Below are 18,982 nucleotides of genomic sequence, written 5' to 3' on the forward strand. Positions count from 1 at the left end.
CCCAAAAAAATACTATTATCAAATTAGAGCCCTTATTGCCTATTCTTATAAAACTAATCAAATTAAATTTCTTTTTGGTACATAGAAAGTTAATTAAATTAAAATTTTAAGTAAATGAATTATTATCAAAACTTATCTTCTATTTTGAATTTATAGAACTTTTCTTTTGGTCAATAAATTTAGGCCCCGTTTGGAAGAACTTATTTGAGCTTATCTGATAGCATAAGCTCTTATGTCAGTGTTTGGGAGAGCTTATGCAAACAGCTTTTTGAACTTATTTTCATAAGTTATTCAAGATAGCTTATGAAAAGAGCTTATTATATATAGCTTATTTTCAATTTATTTCAATAAAAAATTTAAAATAGCTTATGTATAAGCGCTTATGTCATAAGCGCTTATGACCATAAGCACTTAATTAAGCTGTGTTTCCAAACGGGGCCTTAGAGAACTAAAGGATAAATCTTAATAGCCAGAAGCTATTGCTACAATATTTTCCCCCTTTGAGTCCATAATAGTTGGCCTCAGTTCCAGCAAGAGCAAGAGCACCTGCTGGTTCTAACATGCTCATTTTTTTCCTCAAGCATTTCTTGCAACAAAATTTACTATTATCATATCCTAAAAGTTTTATACAAATTTTGTTGTGCTTTCCATTCAATGCAAGAAGTCCCAATTACATTGATACAAACAAAAAAGCTACATGTTAACCAATATCAACTCCTTAACTAAATTAACTATTTGAAATTAAACAAGTAAAATAGTACATGATGAAGGGAATTCTTTTATTCAGTCTTACTTCAGAAATTTGGTGAAGGGAGGATATCAAGGAGAAAGAGGAAAACCCACAAACAACCAAATTTGGAAGGATCAAAGCTGAACCATTAGGGTAAAGGTTGATGGTCTCATATGGGACGAAACTAATTCTTTGTGAAAAAGAGTTAGACTCAAAACTGAAGAACAAGATGGAAATGTTGGTCCAAATCCATACATTAGACCCATAAACACTGATGGTGCACATAAGCTTATTTATCAAGTTGAACATAAGAGAGGAAATTGACCATGGAAGATGAATTAGCAACATTTTAAGGGTACTTTGTGCTTCATTGGCCAGCGTGAATTATACACATTGATCCATTGTGTTGCTGGCATTCCCACGGTGACTTTCTTTGTTGGTTGCTCAACATCTTCCATGGTCAATAGTTCCTCTTATATCCAACCTGATAAATAAGCTTAAGTGCACCATTAGTGTTAATGGGTTTGATGTATGGATTTGGACCAACAATTTCATCTTGTTTTTCCAATTTTGAGGCTAGGACCTTTTTCCCAAAGAATGGGTTTCATCACTGCCCATATGAGACCCATCAACCTTTACCATATTATCTTCATCTTTGATCCTTCCAAATTTGTTTGTAGGTTTCCTCTTCCTCCCTTGATATCCCCTTCGCCAAATTTCTGAAGGCTGGAATAAAAGAATTCTATGACAGCATAGGTTTTGGCTGGAATAAAAGAATTCTATGACAGCATAGGTGTCTTTCTTCGCAAGGAACGAGACCAATGCCTTGCCTCCCCTTCCATGCTAAGGAAAGGCAATCGAACCTTCTGTTCTTTCTTCACACGGTATACTGCAAAAAAAAAATTCGGCCCTAGCTATCCACACCAACAGGTCTCTTCCATTAAGGAAGGATAATTCTACCTTGACCCCAGACTTTCCAGCACCTTTTCCTCTTCATAATGACTCCCCACCCTAGGTTTGGGTGCCTTCTTATTCATCCTCTCTAAACGCTACAGAACATGGTTCATGGCAGTTTTGTTCCTCTTCATGCTGCCTTTAAGATTAGTCAACTAGCCTCGATGTTCCTTCAACATCTTCTTGATTGTCACTAATCGATTCTCCATGGGTTAGAGATCTGGCAACCCTCTTTAGGAATCTGTCCATTCTTTTTCAAAATCCGGCAGCCCTCATCAGACTTCGGTGGGTAACCGAGAAGAGGAATCAGAGATCCGGCAGGTCTGACCAGGACGATACAGCACTGCCAACCAGGTAGGCCCAAGAGGATCCTGCGCTGCGAAACAGGCAGGCCCAATAATATTTAGAACCCTAACAAAACTTCAATTGAGTAATTAGATGCACAACACAACACATACATAGCACTAGCAGGAAATGAAAGGGACATAAAAATGAATTAAGGAACATGAAAGGGACATCGAACGAATTAACCCTTCTTGTGCAAGAGCCACAGCATATAACTTTAGTGTTCAGAGATGAAGACTGACACATTTTGTAAAAGGATTTGAAACAATTTTTTAGATCATGCATCTGGCTAATATAAAGCACGCTGACTGAAAAATCTGGATTTTGAGGCAATTGAATGCTGCAGTAAAGAATGATAAGAAATGATGACAACCGGATATATTTGCAGCAAACACAAATAGATATGCAAATATGCATTATGACTTATAAAACAGGGGCCAAGACAGGATGGGGTGATCAAGTATTTTAATAGCCTAAAACAGATAAAACTAAGTTGCAAATCTCAATAGATACAAAGTAAATATGCTCATGACCTCAGAAGATCATATCCTCCTGCAAACAAAGTCTACGTCAATTGTCAACAGATCCAAATTGAGCTTGCGTAAATTTTGTCAGTCCATTTATGCGGGGCAATGATTCAAAAATAACGAAAAAACTAATTGATGATATCAGAGAATGGAAGATGAGAGGCTTGGAAATATTCCAGTGACTTAAGAATGACCGTCAAAGTTTGTCATGGCAAAATGCATGCCAGTCAAAGTTGTAGCTGCATAATAGCATTATATGATATAGAATGTCAGGACTGGGGATTAGTGCAAAAGTTCAGAAGCAATATGTAGCCTTACAAGTTACATCACAAGAAACCATAATCAATTTCTTTTTTTCCCAATGTTGAGGTTGGTAAAAAAAGTGCAGGATCACGATGCACTGCTGCAATCACCGGAAAGAAATTTCCACCCACGTGGAATGTCCTAACCTCTCAAACACAAACACACATTTTCAGTGCCCGAGAGGCTTAATTAGATTTCATGCAACTTTCCCCCTAACACCTAAACCAACCATTTCTCCTTCCTTTTTTTTTTTCCTTCCACAGAAGAATTAATTGTGATTTTTCAACCAAAAATGTAAACAAATAGAGTGGTACGACCCACTTACCTTTGTATCAAACATCTTTGAGAGCCTTCAAGTGAAGAAACCTCACAGCATTTTCCATGCTAAGTGTTCCGTTCGCAACCTTTACAGAGAAATGACAAAGGATGATCAACTATTACTTAGATAGATATTTTGTGATTTTTGAATGCTAACTTCAAATGGCCTTCTATGTTGCTTATACTACATAGTTTTGGTAGTAGATTCATCACCTGAATGATATATAATAAGCAGAAAATGGGTGATAGTTTCAGATAGACTTCAACACAAAATTACGTCGAAGTTATTTAGTTATTAGAATCGATATAAGTTGATAACCACCTTACATTCAAAATGGATGTTATTTTTTCTTAATTGTGTGTTAATTAAAAATAACAAATGATGCTTAGTTGCTTACCTATACAGCACAGTAGGAATGAAATCACAGCCATAAGAAGAATCAACTATAGGATCAAACCTCTCCTGGAAACAAAAAAATCCTAACTCTGAATAAAAGTGTCCATGCATCAAGTTTAAACTTTAATAAGACTTGGAATAGAACTAACATAGAAACTGAAGTCTGAATGTGAATGATCTTACATTGTTAGAAACTGCAGAAGCAACCAAGGATCAGGTTGGCTTAGTGAGGTTTCAGATTGTACGAATACGGAACCGGAAGAGGACGATGCCAACCATGGAAGTGCAGACCCAGGAACACGAGCAGAGAGCAGCAACACTACAGTCTACATACACTGACGGCTGTGCGACGAAAACTTAAATGGGGGAAGATGGCGGTTGCGGCGGCGACGGAGCAATACGGCGGCGCCGGCCTCAACATCTTGCAAGGAGCAGATGGCGATGGCGACTTGGGAAGGAGATGAAGGTAGCCGTGGCGCAGGGTTAGCAGAGAAAAGGGAAGGCAAAAAGGGTGAACTGTAGTAACTCTTTGTTTGGTTGATAAGAGAAATAGAGAAGAGAGAAAGAGAGAGGAGAGAAGATGAGTAGAGAAAAGAAAAGAGAAGAGAAATAATGATGTGGTCTCCTCTTGTTTGGTTGAATAGAAAGTGCGAAGAGGGAATATTGTTTTTCTGTAAAATGGAATTTTTAATATAAATATATTTATAAATAAGTATGATAATGATAGAGGGTAATATAGGAAAGTGAGATAATTACTCTCTCTTTCGCACTTTCTTCTCAAATTGAGAAGATTCATAAAAAGTGGCAGGTCTCTCTCTCTCAAATCGCCCCTAACAAACAAAACTTAAATGTGTGAAATGAAACCCTTAGATTCGCAAGCTAATAAATAAGTTGCCTATTTGGGATAGGCAGGTTACTCAAGCATCAGACTCATCCCAACCTGTTACCACATTTGTTGTAGGACTTCCTTTTTCTTCCCTCTTTAATGTTTCGGACCAGGTCATAACCGACTTAATTTGTTCAAGCTAGATTGAGTTCTGCACACCCCTACAGTACAACATTTTTCATACATTTTCAACCCTACCAAACACAAAAAGATTTCTTATTCCCTCCCTTTTCCTCTCCATCTTCATTTATTCCATCCTCTTTAAAGAAATAAGCAACACATAAATAGTATAGAAAAAGAAAACATGTGTGCTAGGGTTTCATGGTTGGAGGAAATGCTCCCCCGATTAATAACGGAGATCCATTAGATGATATCAATGAATGCCATGGGAAAAATGTATCATTTTGAAGCAAACTTATGGAAGGGGAACTGGTGAAGCCACAAAGGAAGAGTTCATTCATTAGAATCGTGTACAAGGAAAGTAATAAACTTCTCCGAAAATCCATTATTGAGGATTCCGTTTTTTAACTAATTATGTGATTCCTTTTGTATTATAAACTTCTTTCTTTTTTTCTTTTTGGGTTTTTATAGGGGATTTCAATGAAATATCTTATCTCTCATAGGTGAGAGGGGGTGTTTTTTTTTCGACTAGTAAGACATTGAAATTTTCTCAGTTCGTGGATAATTGTGGGCTAATTGATTTGGGCGCCTCAGGTTTCAAATATACATGACAGAGAAAGGAAAATAAAAGATTCATCATTTCTAAAAGGTTGTATTGTAATATGTTGAAACGCTAAATTATACTCATTCAAATGACACTCTATTACTGGTGTATTATAATATTTCTAAAAAAAAGAGCTCATAGACCATTTAAACTCGGGTTAAATATGTTTATGGTCCCTGTGTATTGAGGACAGTTTGAGTTTGGCCCCTATTTTTTTCAAAGTAAAGCAACCATCCCTCCGATTACACTTTTCGTAACAAACCACCCTTAATTCCGCCAGTCCTTGCCAAATGCCATCACTTGAGGGGACGTGGCATTGCCACGTATTAAATGAGGTTGACCTGGAATTTTTTTTTTCAGTAAAAATTAAAAATGACGTTTTTTTTTTCTTCTTCTCAATTACAAAATTAACATTTCCAATCTAAACAACCCAACATTAAAACCGAACATTATGTAATTTGACCCACACTTATCCAACAATTCAATTCCAACACTTATTCATTTCCAACACTTATTCCATTTCCAACACTTGATCAGAAACATTATCTTCATCTTCCAACACTTGACCAGAAACATTACCCAGCCATTTGCTTCGAACAAATCGAACAACTTGCGTGAAGAACAAAGGGAAAGAACAAATCGCGTGAACGAACGTGACAAGAAGGAAGAAGACTTCAACCGAGCGAAAGAATCGCAAGGTTAGTATGATTTTTTGCGTTTTAGCAGTTCGGGCTTAGGGTTTTCTGGGTACAATAGACTTAGGGTTCCTGGGTTTGCTGGGTTTAGGTGCATAATCGTGTTACGGTTTAAGGGTTTAAGCGTTCCATTTTGTTGAACGGGAATGGGGTTTTGATTTAGGGTTTCTATTTTCCCTTGTTGAAATGATTCGTTGTTTCTTTTGTAGGATGTCTTTCACGGTTCTGATTCACCACATGGGGGCTTTTCGTTTTGAGCCACATGTGCATTATGCAGGAGACCTTGTTGAGGTTCATGCATGCCATGGAAATGACATAGATATGTGGTCCTATTTTGAATGTCGCACTCTTGTGAAGTCCCTTGGGTACACTGCAAACTTCAAGATATGGTGGAGAACAAATGAGGATGCTGCTGAAAACCTGTATAGGGAGTTGCTTACGGATGATGATGCTATGGTACTTGCTTCATATGCTATTCATAACAAGTGTGAAGTAAGTCTATTTGTGGAGCATATTGTAGAAGTGGTTGATCCAATTGAAATGCTGCCTGATGTTGAGGACCATATTGTTGAGGAGCCATTTCATGAGAACCCTATTGCTGAGGAGCCAATTGCTGAGGACCCTATTGCTGAGGAGCCAATTGCTGAGGAGCCAATTGCTGAGGAGCCTATTGCTGAGGAGCCAATTGCTGAGGAGCCTATTGCTGAGGAGCCAATTGCTGAGGAGCCTATTGCTGAGGAGCCAATTGCTGAGGAGCCAATTGCTGAGGAGCCTATTGTTGAGGAGCCTAATCCTACTGGAAAAAGAAAAAGAAAGAGCTCACCTACAAAGAAGTCACCTAGAAAGAAATTTCCTAGAAAGAAGACCCCTTCTGCATCCAAGGCTGTTGGTGCTTCTGCACCTCCAGAGGCAGCGGCTGTGACACCAAGTGTGAAGAACCCTCATTTTAAGCCCCCTACCAAGAAGTCAGCTCAAAGGAGGTCTGCAAGGATGAGGGCAGTTGTGCATCAAACCAAAAATAATAAAGGCAAGGCGATAGTAGTTGAGTTGTCTAGTGATGAAGATGGTGTGGTTGAGGATACTCATGCAACTGAGGTTCCTGAAGATGTTGAACTTGATGAGGTTGTTAGCATCCCTGGTAATCATGGTGATCATGATGATTCAGACACTGACAATTCTGTTGCTGGCATTCAGTTAAATGATAGTGAGGAGGAGAGGGATGCTGAAGGTGATGGGTTTGAGAATGGTGTTATGGGGGTGGCTGAAGCATTATTGAATGAACAAATTACGAAGATGAAGGGTCTTTCAACAGATGAAGCCATGGGTTTGGATTCTCAAGCAGCCAAAGGATATCACAATGACCATGATATGGATGATGGATGGGAGAGTGAAGAGTTGTTGAGCATGTCTAGTGGAAGTGACTCTGAAGCTGAGGATTTCATCAGAAGGTATCCACAATACCACAAACAAGACATGAAGGCTGAGTTTCAATTCAAGCTGGGAATGGAGTTTGGTTCTATCCAACAGTTTAGACAGGCAGTAAGAGACTACTCTGTGTTTAATGGGAGGAGTGTTTATATGAAAAAAAATGACAGTGCCAGATGCAGAGTTCAATGCAAGAATGCAGACAATTGTGACTTTGTTATACTATGCAGCAAAGTGGGGAGAAAACAGACATTCAGGATCAAGACTCTAAATGACCGCCACACATGTGGGAGGGTTTTCAACAACCCAACTGCAAATTCAAAATGGGTGGCTGATAAGATGCTTGACAAAATCAAGACAAGGAAGAAGATGAGCATGAGTGAGATTGTTGATGAAGTTAGGGTTGGATTCTGCACTGGCATAACAAGATACAGGGCATGGAAGGCTAGACAAATTGCTACTAAGATAGTGGAGGGTGATGCAGCTAAACAATATAATATGCTATACAGATTTAGTGTTGAGTTGAGGAGAGTTTGTATTGGCAACACATGTAAGATGAATTTGGAGAATCCTGCAGGGAGTATACAGCCAAGGTTTGGTAGGTTTTACATGTGCCTTGATGGATGCAAGAGAGGGTTTCTTGCTGGGTGTAGGCCTTTTATTGGAGTTGATGGGTGCCATTTGAAAACCCAATTTGGTGGGATTTTGTTGTGTGCGGTGGCTAGGGACCCTAATGATCAATACTTTCCATTGGCCTTTGGGGTGGTGGAGTCAGAGACAAAGGACAGTTGGAACTGGTTTATTGACCTTCTGTTACAAGACATTGGTGAGGATAAGAGGTGGATATTCATATCTGACCAACAGAAGGTACTCTTTATGTCCCTTATTCACTTCCATTTTAATCTGAACTGCAATTTAGGATGGTATATTTAATATGTGCATTATGTCATTTTCATTTCCATTTCAGGGCTTGATGCAAGTGCTTGATGAGAGGAGACTAGAACACAGATTTTGCTTAAGGCACTTATATGCAAATTTTAAAAAGAAATTTGGGGGTGGAGTGAAGATAAGAGATTTAATGATGGCAGCTGCCAAGGCTACATACCATCAGCTATGGACTGAGAAGATGTTGGAGTTGAGAGAGGCAGATTTGGCTGCTTACACATGGTTGCTTGCAATCCCTACGAAGTCATGGTGTAAGCATTCTTTTGACTTTTATCCCAAATGCGATGTGTTGATGAATAACCTTTCAGAGTCTTTCAATGCTACAATCTTGCTGGCTAGAGACAAGCCCATCTTAACAATGATGGAGTGGATTAGAACTTACTGTATGGGAAGGTTTGCTACATTGATGGAGAAATTTAGGAAATACAGAGGGAATGTGATGCCAAAGCCTCTTAAGAGGTTGGAATGGGAGACTAAGAAAAGTAACAGATGGGTTCCGCAATTATGTGGGGATAACAAGTTTGAGGTAGCCTTTCTTGAGAACTTGGACAGATTCGTGGTGGATCTAAGGAAGGGTACATGCAGCTGCAATTTCTGGGAGTTAGTGGGCATCCCTTGCAGACATGCTGTGGCTGCAATTTCCTACAATGGTGGATCTGTAGAACAATATGTTGATCCATTTTACAAGAGGGCAGCTTATGAGGCAACTTATAGTTGGGAGATTCATCCAATCAATGGCCAAAAGACGTGGCCAGCAACTAATGATCCAAAAATACTACCTCCTGCATACAAGAGAGGCCCTGGAAGGCCTAAAAAATTAAGAAGGAGAGACCCCCATGAGGAACCAAATGCAGCAAGAGGACCAAGGAATAGATGCAGTAGATGTGGTGAATATGGCCACAATGTAAGAGGTTGCAGGAACAATGCAGTGAGCAGTAACTCAGGACCAAGTCAACCTAGGAGGAGAAGAATGGCTAATGGACAGAATGGAACCAACACAGAAGCTGAAGTGGAAGTGGAAGCTGAAGTGGAGGGTGGCACCAATCCAGAAGCTGGCCAACTTAGAAGGAGAAGAAGAACTCGTGGACAGAATGGAAACAACACCCGAGCTGGGCAATCTTCAACCAACACACAAGCTGAAACCAACACACAAGCTGAAACCAACACACAAACTTCTAGGGTAAGGAAATCAAACACATATTATCATACATATTTGAGATTTTTTAACTAATACAATTTCATGCTCTTTATAGCTTGATTCTTGGGAAATACCACCTGAAGTGTTACAGAGGTGGGATGAAGTCATTGCAAGCATGGAGGTTGCTGAACCAGCTGCGGTTGCACCAGTTGCAGATCCAAGTGCAGGTACACTAGTTGCAGATCCAAGTGCAGGTGCACTAGTTGCAGATCCAGGATCTTCAACTGTTGAAGCTCCCATGGTTGCTCAAGATGGAATTGCAGGCCCAATAAATGGATAGATGGAAGCCACTAGATGGATCACTGTTATTGTAGGGTCCCCTTGATTGTAACTTGATAATGTTATGCACAATGTTTGCTTTTTGATGATGTACTTTATGGGGTAGGGTTTTATTGGGGAAGGTAGTTGAATTGAAGACTTTGTTTAATGATGCACATGGCTTTTTGTTAATGTAACTATTTGGCAATGGTAGATGTTGGACCACTTTTGCACATTATGGATGCTGCCATTGTTTTGAAATTGGTGCTTTTGCTTATATGAAATTATCCTTTTGTCTTTAAGTGTCATTGGACAGGAAGAGAATCTCACATTCAACATGGGTTGATATCCTTTAATGCTTTTCATATTTTAAGCTTACCTTGAATTGTCAAATGCTATTGTCAATAACTTGCAAGGGAAAAAACTTCATTAATTGTCAAGACGATACAAAAAGATGGTACATACTAGTCTACTAGCATTAAGGATGGTACCAACAAATTACATATCCTAGCATTAAGGATGGTACCAAGAAATTACATATCCTATTACATATCACTGGGCATGTCCCGATTAGCTTTTGCTGGATATCCCATCACCCATATAGTCAGTACACATAACAACACAGCAACAACAATACACAATTTCTTGTAGAATCTTTCAACTGCAACCCTTTTCTGCAGCTTGATAACCTTTTGGTTCAATTCTTCCATCTTTTTCTTCATCTCCCCAAGCTCGTGTTCCTTCTTAAACAACTCAACCTCAAGACGTAATATTTCACCATCTGTGCCATCTTCATCAAGCCATTTGAAATAATTGCAACCCATTTCAGTCTAAGGAGAGGAAACAAAACTAGGTCATAGCAAATTAACCAAACAAAATAAAGGACAATAAAAGGAAAGATGAACAGAGGGTGAAAACGATAAGTGTCAAGAGAGGAGAGGATGAGAATACAAAGAGGAGGGAGCAAAAACCTTCCAATTCCTGCATCTCCAAAACCTTCTATTGGGGTTGTCTGGTTTATGCGACGTGTACATGACAACCGGAACTCCACAAGCACAGATTCGAGCTTGCGACACGGGGCCAGAACGGCGCGAGGAAGAGGATGAACTGCTTCTCATCTTCAGCTTGACAGAACGCTACGAAGGTGATGGATGGAATGAGATACCGATTCGAAGATGGATTGAAGAGAGGAAGAAGATTCGAAGATGGGTTCAAGAAAGGAAGAACCCTAGATTTCAATTTGAGGCTTTTTCATACCATGTTCTTCAGTTGATGAATAAGTGTTGGATAAGTGTTGGTTTTAATGTTTAGATTGGAAATGTTAATTTTGTAATTGAGAAGAAGAAAAAAAAAAACGTCATTTTTAATTTTTACTGAAAAAAAAATTCCAGGTCAACCTCATTTAATACGTGGCAATGCCACGTCCCCTCAGGTGATGGCATTTGGCAAGGACTGGCGGAATTAAGGGTGGTTTGTTACGAAAAGTGTAATCGGAGGGATGGTTGCTTTACTTTGAAAAAAATAGGGGCCAAACTCAAACTGTCCTCAATACACAGGGACCATAAACATATTTAACCCTTTAAACTCCTTACTGCATGGGTTGCCCATGAAGCTTGGGAGGAAGAACATATGGTAGTTCCATTTAAACTCGCAAGAGTTAGGGAGAGTTCTTTGAAATTCAATGAAGGTTGGAATGATAAGTGCTTTTAAAATAAGTTATTAGGATTAGTTTTTGTGAGAGGAGAACTAATTTTAAAAGACTTTAACTATATTAGTTGGAATCAGTGCAAACCAATGTTAGCAATTACTTTGAGATAAAGATGAACAAAACTCTACTTATGGATTGAGATTAAAGTACTTTTATATTGCACTTAGTAGTATCCCAATACACACTTTAGTAATTATTTTAAAGCCATGAAGGTTAATTTCAATCCTAATTGGACTGAGCTTTCTCTATGTATTAGTCGTTGAGAAAGTTGTGATTTGATTTCAACTACCAAATTAAAGCCTGTTTTACAAGTGAATGCATGTAGCTGAAGGTTGTTCTATCTACTTTGTTTGGTGTGTGGTAGATAGGAGACAAGGCATAGATAACTTTTTTTTGAAAGGAAGGTACGTACAAATAACCACCGCAAGGGAATATGTGCAATATTTCAATTTGAATTCCATTCTTTTTGCAATAAATTTACCCCTTCAAAATGTTGGAATTTTGACACAGAGAGCATCAGCACAATGCTCTTACACAAATTAAATTAAAGCAAATTATAACACAAGGTGTGACTATAAATGTCTTAATAAAATTGCACCATGCGGTCCCTCATTTTCTTCATCACCTTCATCAGAAATCGATGTGTCATCGTCAGAATCCTGATATGCAGAGGAACAATGATTCATTAGTTGTGGTTGCACGTCAAGCTCACAAATCAGTACAATTGGACAATCACTCTCTCCCAGACAAAAAAGAATCAAATACTAAATAAATGGAAAAAAGTTTGAAACCTGATAGTGGCGCCGAACACTGTCATGAATGCCTCCAATTGTCTTAATAATTATGTACATGGGTATAATAATTCCACTGGCCCTTAGCATAAAGACCTACACAAACAAAAAAAAATACCAAAAGTTAGATCAATGATTCATGAAGCAGATATTGTAATTTTCTCTTCTTTTTTTAGTTGAAAACTTGAATCCAAGTACTTACTGTAAGAATTGTAAATGGATAATCTTCCATTCCATTTGTAAGCAAAGCGAAAAGATGTCTCACAAGCAAGATCAGTGTAAACTGCAAAAATATGAAGCAACAAGTTCTTTTTAGTCCTTAGATATATCAACATTATAACATGTCATTTTGAATTCAACTATTTTTATGTTTGCTTAAGTTCATTTCAAGTTTAACATATGCAACTCCACCACAACCATAGGTAAAAATATGGCTCATAAAGAGAATAAAACTCTTCGTTCTTATTTTTTTCTTGTCTAAGACAGGTAATCTTGTTCGGGAAACTGAGATAATCTCTCCCAGCACATGATTTTTCGAATATTGTACTTGTGTCCTAACTCTTACGAAGTCTAGCTTGCCTATTCTTAATTTTAAATTACAAGAAAACACTCCAAAGGGTCAACAAAACTCTCTGTTTCCTTAAAGAGGAAATATGTTCAAGGTCAATGCAATATAGTTGGCATTAGCACCCAATTGACCACAATGGCCGAACTGGTTGGCAATAATTGCAATCCGCTTTGCAGGCTTTGACTCATTCTTTAATCCTTAATTGTAATGCAACATAATGCTAACGAGTACTATAAAAATAGGAACTATTAAAATAAAATAAAAATGTATGTATTAACTAATTAAGATTTACCTCTCACACTCTACAGAAGGACATAAGAATGTAAAATAGTAAATACAAAATGTTCTTACAGCTAAAGCCAGTGATCGACAGCAAGATGCGCTTCTATCTGCAGCATAAGAGCATTCAGAGTAATTGTTTTGTATTCTTACTCCTTCAACTATTCCCACAACTATTCTCGTGTTTATTTGTTCTTGCTCCCTTGGAATTTGCAGGCTATCTCTGTAACAACAAATTAGTACATGTCAAATTTTCTGAAAATAATTTAAAAATGTAAATTAAAAGTTAACAAATTTGATTAAATTGTGAAATGGTTAATGCAAAATATTTAGTCGCAAGGCACATGAGTTCACTTTGATTGAATTGCACGGAGAATGTTGAGTGACTTTGCAACATGTTGCAACCATGAAAATTAAAATTTAAAATTGCGTAGCATTTAACATAAGCATGTGATATAATTCAACTATGCAGAAAAATTAATGGGGGAAAGTACCTAATAGTCATTGCTGCATCAGAAATTGGAGATTTCTTTGGAGGTGCAGTGTATCCAGGTTCATATTGCTGCAAAATCAAGGAAAACAAATTAAAATGAATCATTTTGTACCCATCAAATATAAATATATAATCATAAATAAATAAAAAAGCACAGCAATCCCCAAAAACAATAGAAGGAAAATGTTGCAAAGAAATTTTCATAGGAGAGGAAAAGCTGAGCTAAACCCCCATTTTACGTTTGAAAAATGAGAAGATCATAGCCGTTGAAAGTTCTAAAAAAATGAAGAATTTTTTTGTGCAGAGCAAACATTGAAACAAGAAACACAATCCTCGTACCTGTAAACATATTTCACAAGTTGTGTTTCCTTTCTCGTTGCACCATGTCTGGATGCAATCTCTGTGAGCAAACTGCACAGAAAAACACAGGTATCAGCAATGGAAGATGCAAAAACCACAATAGGTATAGAATTTCTGGGTTTATTACCTTAACAGTGCCAGAACAAGCACAGGGAGCTTCCAATTGTTTGGAGCTTTCAAATTCTTCTTCATGACAAATTCTACAGCGAGAAATTCCAGAAAGTGATCTCAGATCATCAATCAGCAATACCACTTCTTCCATGTTTCTCACAACCATAGAGAGCTCTGTGTTTCTTCTCAAAACTTCAGCCTTGGTTTTCAAATTCTGTCTCGTACTCTGTTTCTCTCTGTTCACCTCTCTCTAGAATCTGCACTTTATATATAAAATAAACAAAACTGAATTTCCAATTCTGTCCTTGTATGATTTTGTAAAAAAATTAAATCTGTCAATATTGATAATGCCTCCCCCTTATATTTTGATCTCTATCTTTATTCCAAGTGTAACCAACACATTACACATATTTCATCTCTATCTTTTTTTTTTCTTTCTATTTGTGTATAAAAGGAAATTAATGTGTGTGGATAGGAAGCCTAGTTTGAGAGAAGCCTAGTCATGAACATAAAATGAAGGCTAGCTTTGACTAATTGATCCAATAAATATGGCAGACAGAGTTGCCATGGAGAGTCAAACAAAACCTCCTTTTATCTTCCTCTCAAGGCTTGAAGGACATAATAAGAAAGTCAAAAACAAAGAGAGAAAACATACAAGGAAATTAATGTGTTTAGAATTCTTTGCTTATACAAATTGAACAAGTTATGGGGTATGGCATATTGGAAGCAATGGAGAGAAAGAGAAAGAAATGCATCTCATCTACCCTTATATATTTTTTTTTTTGATAATAATAGGGGGAAAAACCCAACAGAACAGAGAACTACAAAACCAAACGGGGGTAGCAACCCCAATAACATCATCCCTCAAAAGGGGATGCAAAGAAAGTGGAATAAAACTAGCATCAAACTCTTCTCCTGTTGAGTTGTGACCAAGACGAGCAAGGTGATCAGCGCAGCGGTTGGCTTCGCGATAGATGTGATGGAAAGAGACAGTCCAATTAAGGGAAGCAAGGAATTGAATGTCCTTGATCAAGTCTATCCAAGAATGAGATTGAGGGCATCTTACGGTGATGAGATCATGAGCTGTTTTGGAGTTCATCTCAACTAAAATCTCATTCAGCCTATAGTGGGATGCCAAACGGAGACCTTTGAGAACACCCCAAAGCTCGGCTCGAACAGAGGAGCAGATACCCAGAGGAGAGAAAAAACCGGCACAAGGTTTTCCCGTGTGATCACGGATTAAACCACCACAAGCAGCTCGGGAATCAAGCTGGAACACAGAGCCATCTGTGTTTATTTTCCACGAACCAGGTTTCGGGGGCCACCAACGGATCAAACGCTCAGTTCTTGGCAGCTTAAGAGGCCTGTCCGGTTGGGCAAGGGAGAGAGCCACTTGGGAAGCCAAACTCACAGCCAAAACCACAAAGGAATCTGGAACAGTAGTGCGATTATTAAAGATCATATCACACCTGTCTTTCCATAACTGCCAAACAATGATACCAAACAGGATTGGCCAACTAATACCTCTGTTATGGATATAATTCCTCCCCAAATTTGTTTGCATCCAACTCGTCAATCCTTGGCTGAAGAAGCGGGCCCAATTATCCTCCTCCACAAAAGTATTCCAAACTTCTTTAATGTACTTGCAGTCCCTGATTGCATGCATTATAGATTCTTCTTCTTCATTGCATCTAGGACAAAGGCCCTCATCTGACATGTTTCTCTTCACTCTCTTCATTAGTAAGAAGCTTGTTGTGGGCTATTTTCCATAGCAGAGCTTGTGCTCTTGGAGGACCACGGAATTTCCAAATGGTATCAAACAGAGGAATAGGTTCCAACTGTAAGGTGGGGAAAAGGATTGATGAAACAGAGCCAATCGAAAATAAGCCATTAGGACTAAGGCCCCAGAAAGGTTTGTCATCCCCTCTTTCCAAAGTTGGAGGATTAAGACCTTTAATCTTGTTACAGATTTCCTCAGGTAGCAAGTGTGACAGAATGTCCCAATTCCAGTCTCCATTAGTCACATAATTAACAACAGGAGCATTGGCTTCCCAATTGGCTGAGAATCCTTCAGGAATAAACTCAGTCAAAGGTCCAGTATTTGGAATCCATGAGTCTTTCCAGAATGCAATAGTTAGACCATTTCCAATAGCCCATTTGACACCATCTTCGATGATTTTCCAAGCCTTGCATATTCCTTTCCAAATTGGAGAATCAGAATTTTTATAAGTTGGGGGGCTTCTTAAGGAGGGGTTGAATTTATATTTAGCTTTGAAGACTTGAGACCAAAGAGAATCTCCCATGCTTAGGATTCCCCAAGCAAGCTTGGCCATGTAGGCTTGATTCAGAGTATGGATATTTCTAAAACCCAGTCCCCCGTGTTCCTTGGGCATACAAACAGTGTCCCAATTAATTAAATGACATCTCCTCTTGTCCATTGTAGACCCCCATATGAAATCTCGACAAAGCCTCTCTATCTCCTTGCAAACTCCCATAGGAATAGGAGTTGTTTGCATGACATAGGCAGGTAAGCTAAGGATGCAACTTTGGGCAAGAGAAACTCTTCCAGCGAAAGAGAGAGTACTAACCTTCCAACCTGAAAGCTTCTTCTTGACCTTATCAATGAGGAAGGTGAAATTATCCTTAGTCATTCTGGAATGGAGGAGAGGAATTCCTAGGTACTTACCCAAGTTAGAGGTTTTTTGGATACCAAGGGCCTCTACCACCTGATCCGCCATGCTATTAGTCACATTCTTGGAGAAGTACACTCTTGATTTAGGTGTGCTAACTTTCTGGCCTGAGCTTTCACAGAATCTGTGGAGAATATCATTTATCAGAAGAGCCTGATCCATTGTGGCTTCCGCAAATAGGACCACGTCATCAGCAAAAAGGAGATGAGAGAGGGAAGGGCCTGGTCTACCAATGTTGAAGGGGATCCAGCTCCCATCAGCACAAGCATCTCGAATAGTCAAAGCTAATCTCTCAATGCAGAGAACAAAGAGGTAAGGGGATATTGGATCCCCTTGCCGAATACCCCTTAAGGGTTTGAAAGCTTCAGAATAGTTACCCCTCCAAGCTACAACCATCGTGGAGGAAGAAATACACCATTCCACTAGATTGATAAAGCTTTTATCAAATCCAAAAAAGTGAAGGGTATTCACTATGCATTCCATATTTTGTTCACCAACAGCAAAACTTCTTATGTTAGTTTAATTACATTTTTTGTGTGTTGTTGTTTATTTTTTATTTTTGGAATTTATCAGGTATTATTTTTAAAATTTTAAAAAATATTAATCATGCATAAACTTTTTCTACCTAATTTTTTCAAATTATTATTTTTACCCAAAAGGATTAATAAGGGTTTAGGATGAATTGAAGATATTAAATAACTTCTAAAATATAAGTAAAACATTCCAGTTAGATATTAAAAAAATTGTGAAATAATGTAAAATTGTGATTTGTAAAGGAGAAAAGTTTAGGATTCGTTTTGGAAAAAGCTTGAAGTGTTGGTAGTGAAAGAAGGTTTAGGAAGATTATTTTAATTTATTTCTTTTTAACCCGTGTATTTCTACGAAAGACAAATATGTTTGAGTCCAAAACATCCATATTTTGATGGAGTTGGTTTTATCAGGGATTTTTTTTAAACACAAGACTTGAAATCAAAACCATTGATGTTTAAGTATATTTTGATGATTTTAAGTATAACAAGCAAACGGTAAAAATTAAAATTAAAATATATAATTTTTAAAACTTTAAATTTTAAAAAATGAATCTTATTGATAAATAATCAATTTAATAATAATTTATAAATATTTCAATTTATTTAATATTAAATAATAAGTAAAATTTACGTATTAATGAGTTGAATATCAATTTAAAAAGTAATAAATACTAATATTCTTGATTATTTGAACTTCTATTTAAAAATTTAATTAAAATTCATTTAATTTATATTTTTTTTACAGCAAAAAGAATGAATTTTATATTTAAATATAGATATCGATGCCACGTGAGTTTAAGAGGATAAGGTCGATGAAGTCGCTTCATGAAATTCAAGATTGAGTGCTCTAATTTAATATATATATATATATAGGGTAATTTTTTTCCACAAAGAGCAATTTTCTTATGTCATTTTAATTACATTTTTTGTGTGTGGTTATTTATTTATATTTAGTCAATCAAGTATCCTTATTTTTAATTAAAATTATTATTTTTATCATATATCAACTTTTCCTTCCTAAAATCTTTCAAATTATTATTCTTTACCCAAAATGAAGGTTGACTAAGATGAATTTAAAATATAAAATAACTTCTATAAGATTATTAGTAAAATGTTTCATTAAAATTAAAAAAACGTGAGAAATTTAAAAATTACATTATCAGTAAAAATAATATTAGTTAATTTAATTATGTTTTTAATTATAATTAAATTATCAGTAAGTAATTAATTGAATTATATTTTTTTAGAAAGCACAACTTTATTAAAATATGAGAACATCCAGCTAGCTCATATAGGAATTTAATAAAATTTATAAATATGTAAATTTATTTAAAAAATTAGTTAACACTTAATACTAATAATTTTGACTAATTAAATATCCATTCTTTATAACTTGTTAATAATTTTCAAAAAAAACTTGTTAATAGGTTTTTTTTAATTTGATAGTGTATCCGTAATGACAATTTCTGACTTTTCATTTTTTCTAGTGCGAAAGTTGCCAATGAAATTGACGAATTTTTTATAATTATTTTTTAAAACATATTTGTGTGTAAAACTATCTCTAGTGTTAGGGGACATAATTAAATTATTTTTCTTTCTAAAATCCATTTAAACAACATAATTTCTGAGGGAAGAAACATGTCGAACGATCTATCAAGAGAGTGGCGGTGCATATTTTGGGAGGGTGAGAAGTAGTTTCAACTTTTTAGTAAAATAGTACTTAATTTAAGATTCCTTGTTCTATGTC

At 36.9% G+C, this 18,982-nt stretch overlaps 1 protein-coding gene and 1 long non-coding RNA gene across 3 annotated transcripts; both read right to left on the minus strand.

Moving 5' to 3' along the window:
* Positions 1-613: 613 nt before the first annotated feature.
* On the minus strand, positions 614-9,735 carry LOC130720442 (uncharacterized). 2 transcript variants are annotated; one of them, XR_009013059.1, is made up of 5 exons: positions 9,525-9,735; positions 3,758-9,403; positions 3,576-3,640; positions 3,185-3,263; positions 614-2,060 (listed from the first exon to the last, which is right to left on the minus strand). It is a non-coding gene; the product is annotated as an uncharacterized LOC130720442 (long non-coding RNA). The 2 variants fall into 2 exon arrangements; XR_009013058.1 differs by having other exon boundaries at positions 3,758-9,701.
* Positions 9,736-11,792: 2,057 nt separating this feature from the next.
* Positions 11,793-14,266, minus strand: LOC130718198 (uncharacterized). Its single transcript, XM_057568713.1, has 7 exons — positions 14,032-14,266; positions 13,884-13,955; positions 13,546-13,613; positions 13,124-13,274; positions 12,407-12,487; positions 12,205-12,300; positions 11,793-12,072 (listed from the first exon to the last, which is right to left on the minus strand). The coding sequence occupies exons 1-7, from the start codon at positions 14,179-14,181 to the stop codon at positions 11,986-11,988; spliced, it is 705 nt and encodes a 234-aa protein (XP_057424696.1). The 5' UTR covers positions 14,182-14,266; the 3' UTR covers positions 11,793-11,985.
* Between the last annotated feature and the right edge of the window lie 4,716 nt (positions 14,267-18,982).

This window comes from Lotus japonicus, chromosome 5 (genome assembly GCF_012489685.1).
Source record: "Lotus japonicus ecotype B-129 chromosome 5, LjGifu_v1.2".
NCBI classification, from domain to species: domain Eukaryota; kingdom Viridiplantae; phylum Streptophyta; class Magnoliopsida; order Fabales; family Fabaceae; genus Lotus; species Lotus japonicus.

Coding starts and splice junctions, on each gene's coding strand:
- LOC130718198 (XM_057568713.1), bottom strand. CDS start 14,181: ATGGTTGTGAGAAACATGGAAGAAGTGGTATTGCTGATTGATGATCTG. Junction 13,275..13,545: donor GATGCAGCAATGACTATTAG/GTACTTTCCCCC, acceptor TTGTTGTTACAG/AGATAGCCTGCAAATTCCAA. Junction 12,073..12,204: donor GTGTTCGGCGCCACTATCAG/GTTTCAAACTTT, acceptor TCTGCATATCAG/GATTCTGACGATGACACATC.